We start from the raw sequence: 12,136 nt of genomic DNA on the forward strand, positions 1-12,136 counted from the left end.
GGGTAATTTCAACATTGATAATAATAAGAAATGTTTCTCGAGCAGCAAATCAGCATATTAGAATGATTTCTGAAGGATCATGTGACACTGAAGACTGGAGTGATGATGCTGAAATTTCTGCTGAAAAAATTACATTTTAAAATATATGTAAAATGAACAGTAGTGTATTTTAATTTCTATCAATTTTCCAAGCATGAAAAATAAATAAACCTCACCTCAGTTTCTGAATGTTAGATGAAATCCCAGATAAGCGGTAAATTCCGTCCACGACTCCATGTTTCTCAATGAACTCAGTGCAGCTTCTGATGACCTGTGGAACTGTTGGAGCAACACATTAAATCTGCACTTTAAATATGAATTACACAATAACATTTCAATGAAATATTTAGATGCTCTAATGTCTCTCTCTCCTCTCACCATCATGGCCCGAGTTAAGCAAATGCTCTCCAAGGTCACAGCCGAACACTCTCTCTTTCAGGATACCTCGCTGTTTCAGTTTCTGCTTGGTGGGACGCGACTTCATGAACGTGCGCAGAAATGTGATCAGCTTGCCATGCTTTTTAGACACTACAGAAAATGAAAATAACAAAACTTTTAAATCAATGCTGCCAGCTAGTAACAAACCATACCTCTAAATACAGGTGCATCTCAATAAATTAGAATGTCATGGAAAATTTCTTTTATTTCGGTAATTCAACTCAAATTGTGAAACTTGTGTATTAAATAAATTCAGTGCACGCAGACTGAAGTAGTTTAAGTCTTTGGTTCTTTTAATTGTGATGATTTTGGCTCACATTTAACAAAAACCCACCAATTCACTATCTCAACAAATTAGAATACTTTATAAGACCAATAAAAAATTAAAAAAAAAAAACATTTTTTGTGAATTGTTGGCCCTCTGGAAAGTATGTTCATTTACTGTACATGTACTCAATACTTGGTAGGGGCTCCTTTTGCTTTAATTACTGCCTCAATTCGCCGTGGCATGGACGTGATCAGTTTGTGGCACTGCTAAGGTGGTATGGAAGCCCAGGTTTCTTTGACAGTGGCCTTCAGCTCATCTTCATTTTTTGGTCTCTTGTTTCTCATTTTCCTCTTGACAATACGCAATAGATTCTCTCTGGGGTTCAGGTCTGGTGAGCACACCAACACCATGGTCATTTAACCAACTTATGGTGCTTTTGGCAGTGTAGGCAGGTGCCAAATCCTGCTGGAAAATGAAATCAGCATCTTCAAAAAGCTGGTCAGCAGAATGAAGCATGAAGTGATCTAAAATTTCTTGGTAAACGGGTACAGTGACTTTGGTTTTCAAAAAACACAATGGACCAACCCTGCACCCCAAATCATCACAGACTGTGGAAACTTAACACTGGACTTCAAGCAACTTGGGCTATGAGCTTGTAAGAAGTTGATCAAGACTCTAGGACCTTGGTTTCCAAATGAAATACAAAACTTGCTCTCATCTGAACAGAGGACTTTGGACCACTGGTCAACAGTCCAGTTCTTCTTCTCCTTAGCCCAGATAAGACGCCTCTGACGTTATCTGTGGTTCAGGAGTGGCTTAACAAGAGAAATACGACAACTGTAGCCAAATTCCTTGTTGGCTCTTGATGCCTTGACCCCAGCCTCAGTCCATTCCTTGTGAAGTTCACTCAAATTCTTGAATCGATTTTGCTTGACAATCCTCATAAGGCTGCGGTTCTCTCGGTTGGTTGTGCATCTTTTTCTTCCACACATTTTCCTTCCACTCAACTTTCTGTTAACATGCTTGGATACAGCACTCTGTGAACAGCCAGCTTTCTTTGGCAATGAATGTTTGTGGCTTACCCTCCTTGTGAAGGGTGTCAATGATTGTCTTCTGGACAACTCTCATATCAGCAGTCTTCCCCATGATTGTGTAGCCTAGTGAACCAAACTGAGAGACCATTTTGAAGGCTCAGGAAACCTTTGCAGGTGTTTTGAGTTGATTAGCTGATTGGCATGTCACCATATTTTCTAATTTGTTGAGATTTGGATTGGTGGGTTTTTGTTAAATGCGAGCCAAAATCGTCACAATTAAAAGAACCAAAGACTTAAACTATTCAGTCTGTGTGCATTGAATTTATTTAATACACAAGTTTCACAATTTGAGTTGAATTACTGAAATAAATGAACTTTTCCACGACATTCTAATTTATTGAAATGCACCTGTATGCTAAGGCTGACTTAAAATTGCATTTGAAATTGAATAAATTATGTACCTATAACAGAAAACTGATATAGAGGAACATTTTTTTCTTCTGCCTTCAAACAAAGTCTTAGTATTATAAAAATAAAAATGTGTAATGTTTAAACACATTTTATTTTAGTACACTGATCATTTGATGAGTTAATATACCTTAATGAAGTAATGAAATAATAATCAAGCATCATCACTTTAATTAATGTCCTCTGGTGGAGTATGCATTAATTACACTATATTTTTACACACACAAAAAAAAGTGTGTACCTGGTTTGGCCAAAGAGTTGGTCACATTTGAGGGGATTTTCTCACTAATGAGTTCCACACATTCAGAAGGAAAAAATCCCACCTGTGAATGGAAAAATAATACACTGAATAAAACTAAATTCTACATCGCTCACTTCATTTCAACAAGGGCAAAATTTTCATAATTAGGCCTACTCTTTAAACAGTCTAAAATCTCTAAAAGACACAGCTGTGAATAAGTCTGTGAATCCCTATGTACATAACATTTACAATCTTGCTGCAGCACAATATGAATAATCCTGCATATCAGTAACAATTACTTCATGACACATTTATCACCGCTAAAATTCCTCCCTTATCAGCAATAGAGAAATATGACTGTAATGAGTGGATGTTTTGACTCAGATGTGACATAAAAGCTGCAAAAACAAGTTTCAGATGTAAAGCAAAGTGATGACAGTTTCCAACACATACAGGCTTTTTCATGAAACTTATAAAATAAAATAAAATAAAAAAAGACAGCATACTTGAAAATCCATGTTTGCCCCTCCACCAAAGCCCAGTGTCTTCTTTAGGAGGCATATCAATCACTGATACTATGTCTCCAACCTTTTAAAGATAAATTATGCTTCAGTTTACTAAAACCAAAATCCAAAAAATATATTATGCAACAAAATTAAAAAAAAAAAATATATATACCTCAAAGAAGAGAGTTCATCTGCTGCTTGGGCGATATAACGCTTTATGACATGGGCCGCAGCTACAGCGGGAACGTTAATAGAGGATTCGTCATGAACCAGCAGGTGATTCCCTTTGTTATCAACCTAGAAGAGTGAAGAAAGACTAATCAAATATATGAACACATGCATATAATCAGCAACCAATAAAACATCACCTTATGTAATGATTTCATATTTCCTTTTACGATGACTCGAAAGGTGCGACATCAGTGTGAAACACACACAATATGCTGGGAAAGAGCAATCTCATGCGACTGAGCACGCCGAGACATGTAAAGCCAGGTGTCTCTTATCCTTGTTAATGACTAACTGAATATAAAAAATGGGGTGTGATTACTTTTTGGTTTTATACACTAAATCCGAAGTCTGTCCTAAAATGGGATTGTGTTTTATGAGACACTGTGAGCAATTTACTGTTGTTAAAGCAAAGGTGTTAAACACACCTCTTTTGTTAAACACCGTGCCACGGTCAATTCGCTGTCAATCGCGTCTATATTTAAGAGGCAGGATTTAGGCAGGCAGCCACAGGAAGCATTCAGGTGTAGTGCAGGTTAAAAATCAGGAGTGACATTAATACCTCCATCCATGTGAGTGCTGGCCCGCAGTTGATCTTGTTATCAGCAATGGCTGAGAGACAGGAAATATACGCAGTAAGCATTTGGGAAAGTGTCTGTGGAGAAAGAATAGAAACCGAGTAGGGATAATAAACAAAGAGACAATTTTCAACACTCTCGGTTTGCTCCCTTTAAGATATAAGCCTTTGATCCAACACAATAGCTTGGTTCTAAAGCTTAGCAGGTGGCCTTGTTGTCTGCTATCCACAGCTATCTACTGTACCTTCATCAGTTAGGGAGTATCCTAACTGAAATGACCCTCAAGACACTGATTTAATATGATCTATATGGGCAGCAACACGATGTGAGACATAAATAGATCTCTGAACAGGAAGCATGTATGAGTTTGATGTTAGCATGCTGCTAAGCTAAATACACACAATACTCTTATAGACCTTATGTAGCTCCCATTTTGTTTTCTGTCTTCCAGATTGTATTTCCACAGTGTGAAGGAAAAATTTTACAAATTTATGAATTTTATGAATTCCGGTCTACTGCTATTTGTTATGACATCTTCTTTAAACATTAAGATGCTCATGATAACTTTTGTGAACTCTACAATAAGTAAATCCACTTCAACACCAGCTAATTACTCTTTAAACAGTGATGCTATAGAAATATATAGAACATCTGCAATATATACACAACACACAAATATTGCAGGAGGTGGGCTCACGAAGTAAAAATTACATTTTTTTCTTCATAGGGAAAGTGATTTTTGACAATAATCTTTTAAAGACAGACCTACTGTGAGCTATGAAGTTGTTAATAGTTGGTTTGTGTTTTTGTTTTGTTGATTAGCATTAGCCTGCATTATTTCAATCATGTTTAACAAAGCATGGTGGAAAAACTACATTACCCATGATTCTGCAATGAAATCTCCACCAGTCAGATAATCTAAATGAGCAAATTGCACCAAATGAACTCCCATGAAGTGCTGCAAATAATGTAATTGAGTACTACTTAAAGGGGTCATATGATGCTATTTAAATTTTTCCTTTCTCTTTGGAGTGTTTCAAGCTCTTGGTGCATAAAGAAGATCTGTAAATTTGCAAAGACTAAAGTCTCAAATCCAAAGAGATATTCTTTATAAAAGTTAAGAGTTAACCACGTCCTCCTAAAACGGCTCGTTCTAACACACCCCCACATGTCTACGTCACGATGTGGGAAGATTTGCATAACGGCTTCTTTAACTCAAAGAAAGGCGTTTATGCTCTCTGTTGCCGCCGCTGCCATGTTGTGGAGATGCTGTGTGTTTCGTTGTGAAAGCGAAACTACTTTGTTTGGCCTTCCAAAAGAGGACACGACTAGAAATCAGTGGTTAAGTTGTATTTACAAAACTGTTCCAGAACAGTTCAACCCAAATATTCAGATGTGTGCAGCACATTTTATGAATTTTCACTGCACTGGGATTGCCTTCACCAAGGATACTTGTAGACAGTCAATATATGTGTGTGTGGTGAACCAACCTCGGGTTTGTCCTTCAGGCTGTCTAATCGGGGCAGCTCAGGAAGCTGAGAGAATCTTCTATCATAGATACAGAGGTGGAGATGCTTGTCAAGGACACGAAACTCTTCATATGAACGCCTCACTGTCCACTTACGACCCTAAGACACACGAAAAGCAATAAGAGTGAATGTAGGAAGAACAGTCATTCTGAATAAAGAAGAGAGAGTTAGAATGACAGTCAAATCTCCTTAAGAAAACATTGGAAATGTGACCTTTTCAAACAATAATAATATTAATAATTCATAACTATTGCATATGTCATATGGTTTCCAAAATTTTCGGCTTTCAATTTTTTTTTTGCAATAAACTAATTCAGCAAGGACTCACTAAATTAGTCAAAAGTGACAGTAAAGGCATTGTTAAAGACATTGTATTGTTACAAAATATTTCAAATAAATGCTGTTGTTTTTGACCTTCATAAATGAAAAATAAATAAAAAAATTACAATTTCTAAAAAAAGCAAAAAAAAAACAAACAAAAAAAAAAACCCTTAAACAGTACAACTTCTCAAAAAAAAAAAAACCCTTAAGGAATGATTTTTTTTTTTTATTTTTTTTTTTATTATTTTTTGTTTTTTTTTATGTTTTCTGAAGGATCATGTGACACTGAAGACTGGAGTAATGATGCTGAATATTCAGCTCTACCATCGCTGTAATAAATTACATTTTAAAATATATTGAAATAGAAATCATTATTTAATTAGAAATACAATAATTTTCTGTTCTTTGTCAGATATAATTGTAATATTTCATGGTTTTTCTATGCAATTTTACTTCAATATGTAAACGATATTTACTTGGATATGTCCACTAGTCTCAGTGGTAGCGTATAGCAGAATCATAATCTCTCTTTTGGTTTATACATTTCTATTATTGCATGGTAGCATCATAACACCCAGTGTTTGGTTAAGAAGGCTGAATTCAGTAGCTTGTATGTCTGTGGTTTGTAGAGATCACACAACTGAAAAAAAAAAAAAAAAAAAAAAAGAGAGATTTGATAAAGTGGTGGAAAAAACTTTTAGGGATTTTGATAGATTTTTAGTTTTATATATCTTTTTGTCTCTTACACTTACCAGCACAAAAACGGCCTTTGATTTCATATTTTTAGAAGTTCTGTGGACGTGTGTAAAACACTCCCAGAGCCCTATTGTTTTAGTAAGAAATGAAGGACCAAGAGTATTTATATTTTGAAGTTTTTGTCTTCATCTTGGCCTCAAAATCCTCTTTTAAAATCCTGTCTTTTCCTAAACGCGGAAACATTCCATGAAGCAGATAAATTGCTGTACAAACTGCATGCGGTTGGTCGGCCTGTTTGATCTGAAGCTCTTAACGGTCTTTTTATAACTTGACAATTTTTCCTAGGCTTAGCTTTCGCTCTGTTGCCATAACAAATCAGTGATGCTGGGATGATATTTCTTCTGCTCTGTCACACAGAAAGGGCTACAGAGGTTCTACGTGAAAAATTCTGTGTAAAACAAGCTTACTTGGCAACAGATCTGGACCAGATACACTGACTCCTTTGAGTTAAGGCCATTGTGTGTGAGGTCGTTCTGATCCTCAGATAAAGACAGCTGTGGAGAGACATAGAAAGCAAGTCTGAATTTTCAGTATCCTTTCATTCTCCTATTAATATACTCCTATAATATATTCAACAACAAATGTCAAAGGGAGACAATAAAAGCAATAAATATTGTTATAGTACATACAAACCACACATCACAGTGCTCCATGTGGCACCAAATGTTTAAAATTGCAAAATTGTGCATGGCTTTTAAAAATAAAAAGTCACCAAAATATTATCATGGCTATATAAAATTATCATTTCAGCTTGTTCTCTGTTCACTTTTGTTTATTAATGCTGATCTAATGTTGACTTTTATTAAGCAACACAATAGAATCAAACAGCATGAAAACACAGCTAAATATTTTATAAAAGGCAGCTTGGGTTTCGAATGATAAATAATAGATATTTCTTAAAATGTAGTTCAAAAAAAGCATTGTGACATTTCATGCATCAGTGATTTCATACATCTATTAAAAATCACCTCAAAACTAGTTGATCATTGCAAAAAGAAGTTAGTTAATTGTCAGAAAAACTGTAACAACATTTATGTGTTATATATAAAAAAAATCAAACGTGAATTTTCAATCAAAAACTGTAAAATATCTGTTGGGCAACTGTATAATGGCATTTAAATGTAAAAAAAAAAAAATTGATGTGAAAAAAAATTGGCACACGTCTTCTTTAACCACTTCAAATCCAAAATTTAGCCTGCGTTGAAAAACTTTCAGCAAAATGCACAGATTGTGTAAAACATTCAAGGCTAAGACAGAAATGTGAAACAGTAGAAGAAAATGACGTATTATAGCTGAAATCATGCTATAAAAGCATTAAAATTAATAATGGCATATAAAAATCTTGATGAAAGGTCATCAGCTCCAGAGAGAGAAATACAAAAACAGTCCTGCTGCTGGGAAAGCAGTTGTAGCACAGCTAAAACATGACAATGGGTTTTTAAAGGCTGCTAAAACAGCAGGCCCTGATGACTGACACACAGACAACAAGACACCTACACACAACAGAAAGAAGAAACAGCTGCAGGTACACCACCCCTCAAAAGCGTCTGATTCTTTCTGGATTCACAAAGCCAACACATCAAGGAAAATTCCCATAACACTAGTGTAGCAGTTCCAGTGCAACTTTATAAAGGGTTTTGCTCAGTACTTTCCACAGCTGCTGGCTGAGCCAAACATTATATGATCCTCCTCTATAAAACATCACAACATCTACTTGTCCCTGCAAATGGATGCCAACCCATGAGCCCAAAAACTGATGTGATTCAGGGGATTCGATCTGCAAATTAAACATCCGGTAAGGCAAACTCCTTTGTAGTGTCTGCTGTAATTTACTTCTCTGCATCATCTCAGTAATGCAGACTCCCCATGCATCACTCAACACACACACATCAGCCTCCACATCAAAGACAAGAACTGCATCCCTTTAATTGATAGAAAATGCTGAGCCACTTCAAAGATGCATTAAACAAATGAAAGCATTGATTATTTATAGATAAAAACTTCCAGAAACCGACAAGCTTTAATGACCTACTTAAACACTGAAGTGCAGTAGAGTAATACAAACTGCAGGATAGCCACTTGAACATCTTTCACCCAAGCACAAATTACTGGACACAAGTCTATTAAAATACTGTAAACATTAATATATTTCTACATCCTAATACATCTGCTTGAATTAAACATTTTTGGATCAACAAAACTGGTTACAAACCACAAAAATGGCAAAACACTTATTCTTAAATACATTTTCTGTTTTATTTTCTAGTAGAAATACATTAAAATAAATAAACTTAAAGTAAATTAACTTGAAATGCAAAACAGTGTAAAATATTAAGGCCATTTTGTTTGTTGTGTAAAACTAATGTGACAAAATCTATTGAATCAAACTTGTCAATGAGGTAAGAAAATTAAACATAACATGACATAAAAAAATAAAAAAATATTATTTTAAAATCTGAAAATATTATATATATAATATAATATAAATAATAGAATATATTATATAATCTATCTATATATATATATATATATATATGAATATATATATATATATTGCAACTACAGAACATCACACAAAATATGTCATGCAGTGTAGTATATACAGTTTTTATGTTTTTAACACTACACTGCATGGCAGCAGAACCCCAGCCAACCATTTCTATATAATTATTCCTCTCTTATAATGAAATAGCGGATGGATACTCACTGATACGCCGTCTGTCTCGTCTTATCAACACGCTCAGGCCCATTCTGACAAATCCAACCTCGATAGTTCCCTATAGTCTCATACCTGAGCCTTTCCTTATTCAGCCTCTCTGCTGATGTTCTGCATGGCTGCTGCACGCAGACGCAGAAACCCGTCACTAACACACACACACCCAACCCCTCCCCCACAGACCAGAAGCCTGTGCTCAGTCAGCCCAGCTCATCAAAAACAAACCGCCCGATTCAGAGCAGAATGAAAATCAGCAATGCGCTGCAGTCAAAACACGTCCTGTCTGAGACACGGACCTTTTCCAATCTTCATCTCCTGCAGTAGAGGGATGTGCATGATGCTGTTCTAATTGCAACTGAGGAAGAGGACAAATATAGAAATGATCCCCCCCTCACCCCCCATCACTCCACCATCTTAGCCCCCTCCCTGCGCTGGATGTTGGTCCTCCCTCTGAATCCATGCAGAACGGAGCTGCGCTCTCAGATACCGACCTCAGAACAGGAGGACATGTGCATCGTCTCTGATGATGTTTTTGGAGTTTAGTGCTGCAGTTTTTTAAAGTGGATGTGGGATTTTTAACATCAGGCATCCATTGGTGACAATTTTATTACCAAAATTGCCTTATTTTACAAAAGTAACTAAAAACATCCATAAAAATCAAACACTAACATTCTTATTAGTTATAGTTGTGAATCACTGAATTATGCAGTTTATTGAGGAGAGGTGTGCTGTGACTTTTATAAGCATCGGTGTGTACGATGCTTGCACAGCGGGTGAAAAATTGGGCAAAAAATTGGGCCATAGACTTAACATTGGACCGAATTTTTGACATCATACCTCTGCATCAGAACGTTGTAGAGATTTGGGGGTGGGCTCATTTCACTCGGCCTAGCAAGCAGACAATAAATGGTGACATTTCAACTTCCTAGCCATGCCCTAGCAACCAGTTACAAAAACCTTAGAAACCAGCCCATAGACTTCCATAAAAAGGTGAGAGGTATGTCTGTGGAACAAAACATTGTAGAGACAAGTAGGTGGCCTCTTTTGACTTTTGGAATGGGGGTCGGTTTATATCATACATACTGACAAGCAGCATTTGGAATGTCATAACTGGCAGTTGCCAAGCCACTCCCTAGCAAACCAAAAGGAGTACCCTAGCAACCGTTTAGCAAAACCTATATCTCTGCATTAGAACATCATAGAGATATGGCACTTGGCTCTTTTGACTCATGCTAGCAAACAAGACTTCCGATATGCTACTCATGCTAGCAGTGAACAGTCACATGCTAACAGAGATTATCTAAGTGTTAAAACATGCTATGGTAAAATTCCTATCTTATTGTTAAAACATGATTAAAAAAAGACCTTAGTGACAGGACCCTAGTGATAAAAAAGACCCTAGTGACTGCACAGTGCTGCATATTATCACATGAAGTACATATCTAGTTATATTTATTCTTCTTTATTATTATTACTATTATTATTGTTTTATTATGCTTAACTAATAATTATACACAAAATTATAAACATTTTCCAATATCATAGACCGCTTTTTACATTCGCACGAGGCATCGGCATCAACGCTTGACAGAGGGCATGTCTGAAGCTTGGCGCTGACCGTCATAGTGACAATAGCCAATAACATTGGACTGCAATTGGCCAGCGACTGAGCTAGACTATTTGCATACGGCGATCTGATTAGCTGAAGCTTCCGTTGGGGCTATTTGATGATTACTAGTCTAGTGAAAAGTTGGGAAGTTTTGTGGTTCTGATGGGAGCAAAGTTAATTTTAGGAAGTGCATGACGTCACCCATTCAAAGTAAATGAGAAGCTTTAACAACGACGCCCCGTGCGTTTCCACTACAGCCTCAAATACCTTCCATTTTCCATCATACTCCTTCCGTTTCCACTATACTCCCTCACACATGCATATATTCCTCTTTTACAGATAGATATTTTCTTTGGACGTACATGCATTTTCTTCCTACACACATTTATTTTTATAATATTAAATGTATGCTTTGAATACATTTGCATATCAAAATGTATAAATGTGTGCATAAAATATATGAATATAAGAGATAAATATACGAATGTGTGCATTAAAATGTGACTATGAAAGCAAAATGTATGAATATGTGCGTTAAAATGTGTGATTATGAGAGCAAAAATATATATGAAAGGAGAATGCAAGTGTGTTAAAGTAGAAATATATGTATGTGAAAAGAGAATAAATTATGGCTTGTACAGCCACTCATAGCATATATTTTGAAAATATTTAACTGTATTTACATGTATATATTATATTAATGTAATTTATATGTATAAATATAATTATATTGTATATAATATATTAATGTAATTTATATGTATCACATCCAAATAAAAGTTTTTTGTTTACATAATATATGCGTGTAGGCTGTGTATATTTATTAATGTATATACAATTACAAACACATGAATGTATACATTTAAGAATAAAATGTTATGTTTATATATTAAATATATTTATATATAAATAAAATATAAGAATATAAATATATAAATGTATATACATGTAAAATTTTATTTTCAAAATATTTACTGTATGTGTATGTATTTATATATACATAATAAATATACACAGTACACATACATATAGTATGTAAACAAAAACCTTTATTTTGAATGCGATTAATCATTTGACAGCACTAAATTATATATAAACTTAACATATTTTTCTAAAATATATACATGCAGGTGTGTGTATTTATATATAAATAATAAATATAAACAGTACACACACATATATTATGTATACAAAAACTTTTATTATGGATGCGATTAATCGCGATTAATCGTTTGTCAGCACTAATATATACATATATACCAGGGGCATTCCCTCCAAGGATGCAAGGGAAGGCAGTGTCTCCTCAAACAATTGGATGACAAATAATCGATATTACAAACATAAAAATCGCAAACATTAATAAATATTGCATTTAAAGTATAATAGTCACTCGTTTTTATAAAGT

At 35.1% G+C, this 12,136-nt stretch overlaps 1 protein-coding gene across 1 annotated transcript in view; it reads right to left on the reverse strand.

Annotated features, from left to right (window-relative positions):
* The window catches only part of LOC109112562 (rho GTPase-activating protein 32-like), a 29,637-nt gene that overhangs the window by 7,633 nt on the left and 9,868 nt on the right, over window positions 1–12,136 (reverse strand). The window contains 8 exon segments of the mRNA XM_042739376.1: window positions 216–318; window positions 418–567; window positions 2,489–2,573; window positions 2,999–3,095; window positions 3,167–3,291; window positions 3,785–3,877; window positions 5,291–5,428; window positions 6,814–6,900. Coding sequence (XP_042595310.1) covers window positions 216–318; window positions 418–567; window positions 2,489–2,573; window positions 2,999–3,095; window positions 3,167–3,291; window positions 3,785–3,877; window positions 5,291–5,428; window positions 6,814–6,900 — 878 coding nt within the window.

The sequence above is a fragment of the Cyprinus carpio genome, chromosome B15 (genome assembly GCF_018340385.1).
Source record: "Cyprinus carpio isolate SPL01 chromosome B15, ASM1834038v1, whole genome shotgun sequence".
Taxonomy (NCBI): domain Eukaryota; kingdom Metazoa; phylum Chordata; class Actinopteri; order Cypriniformes; family Cyprinidae; genus Cyprinus; species Cyprinus carpio.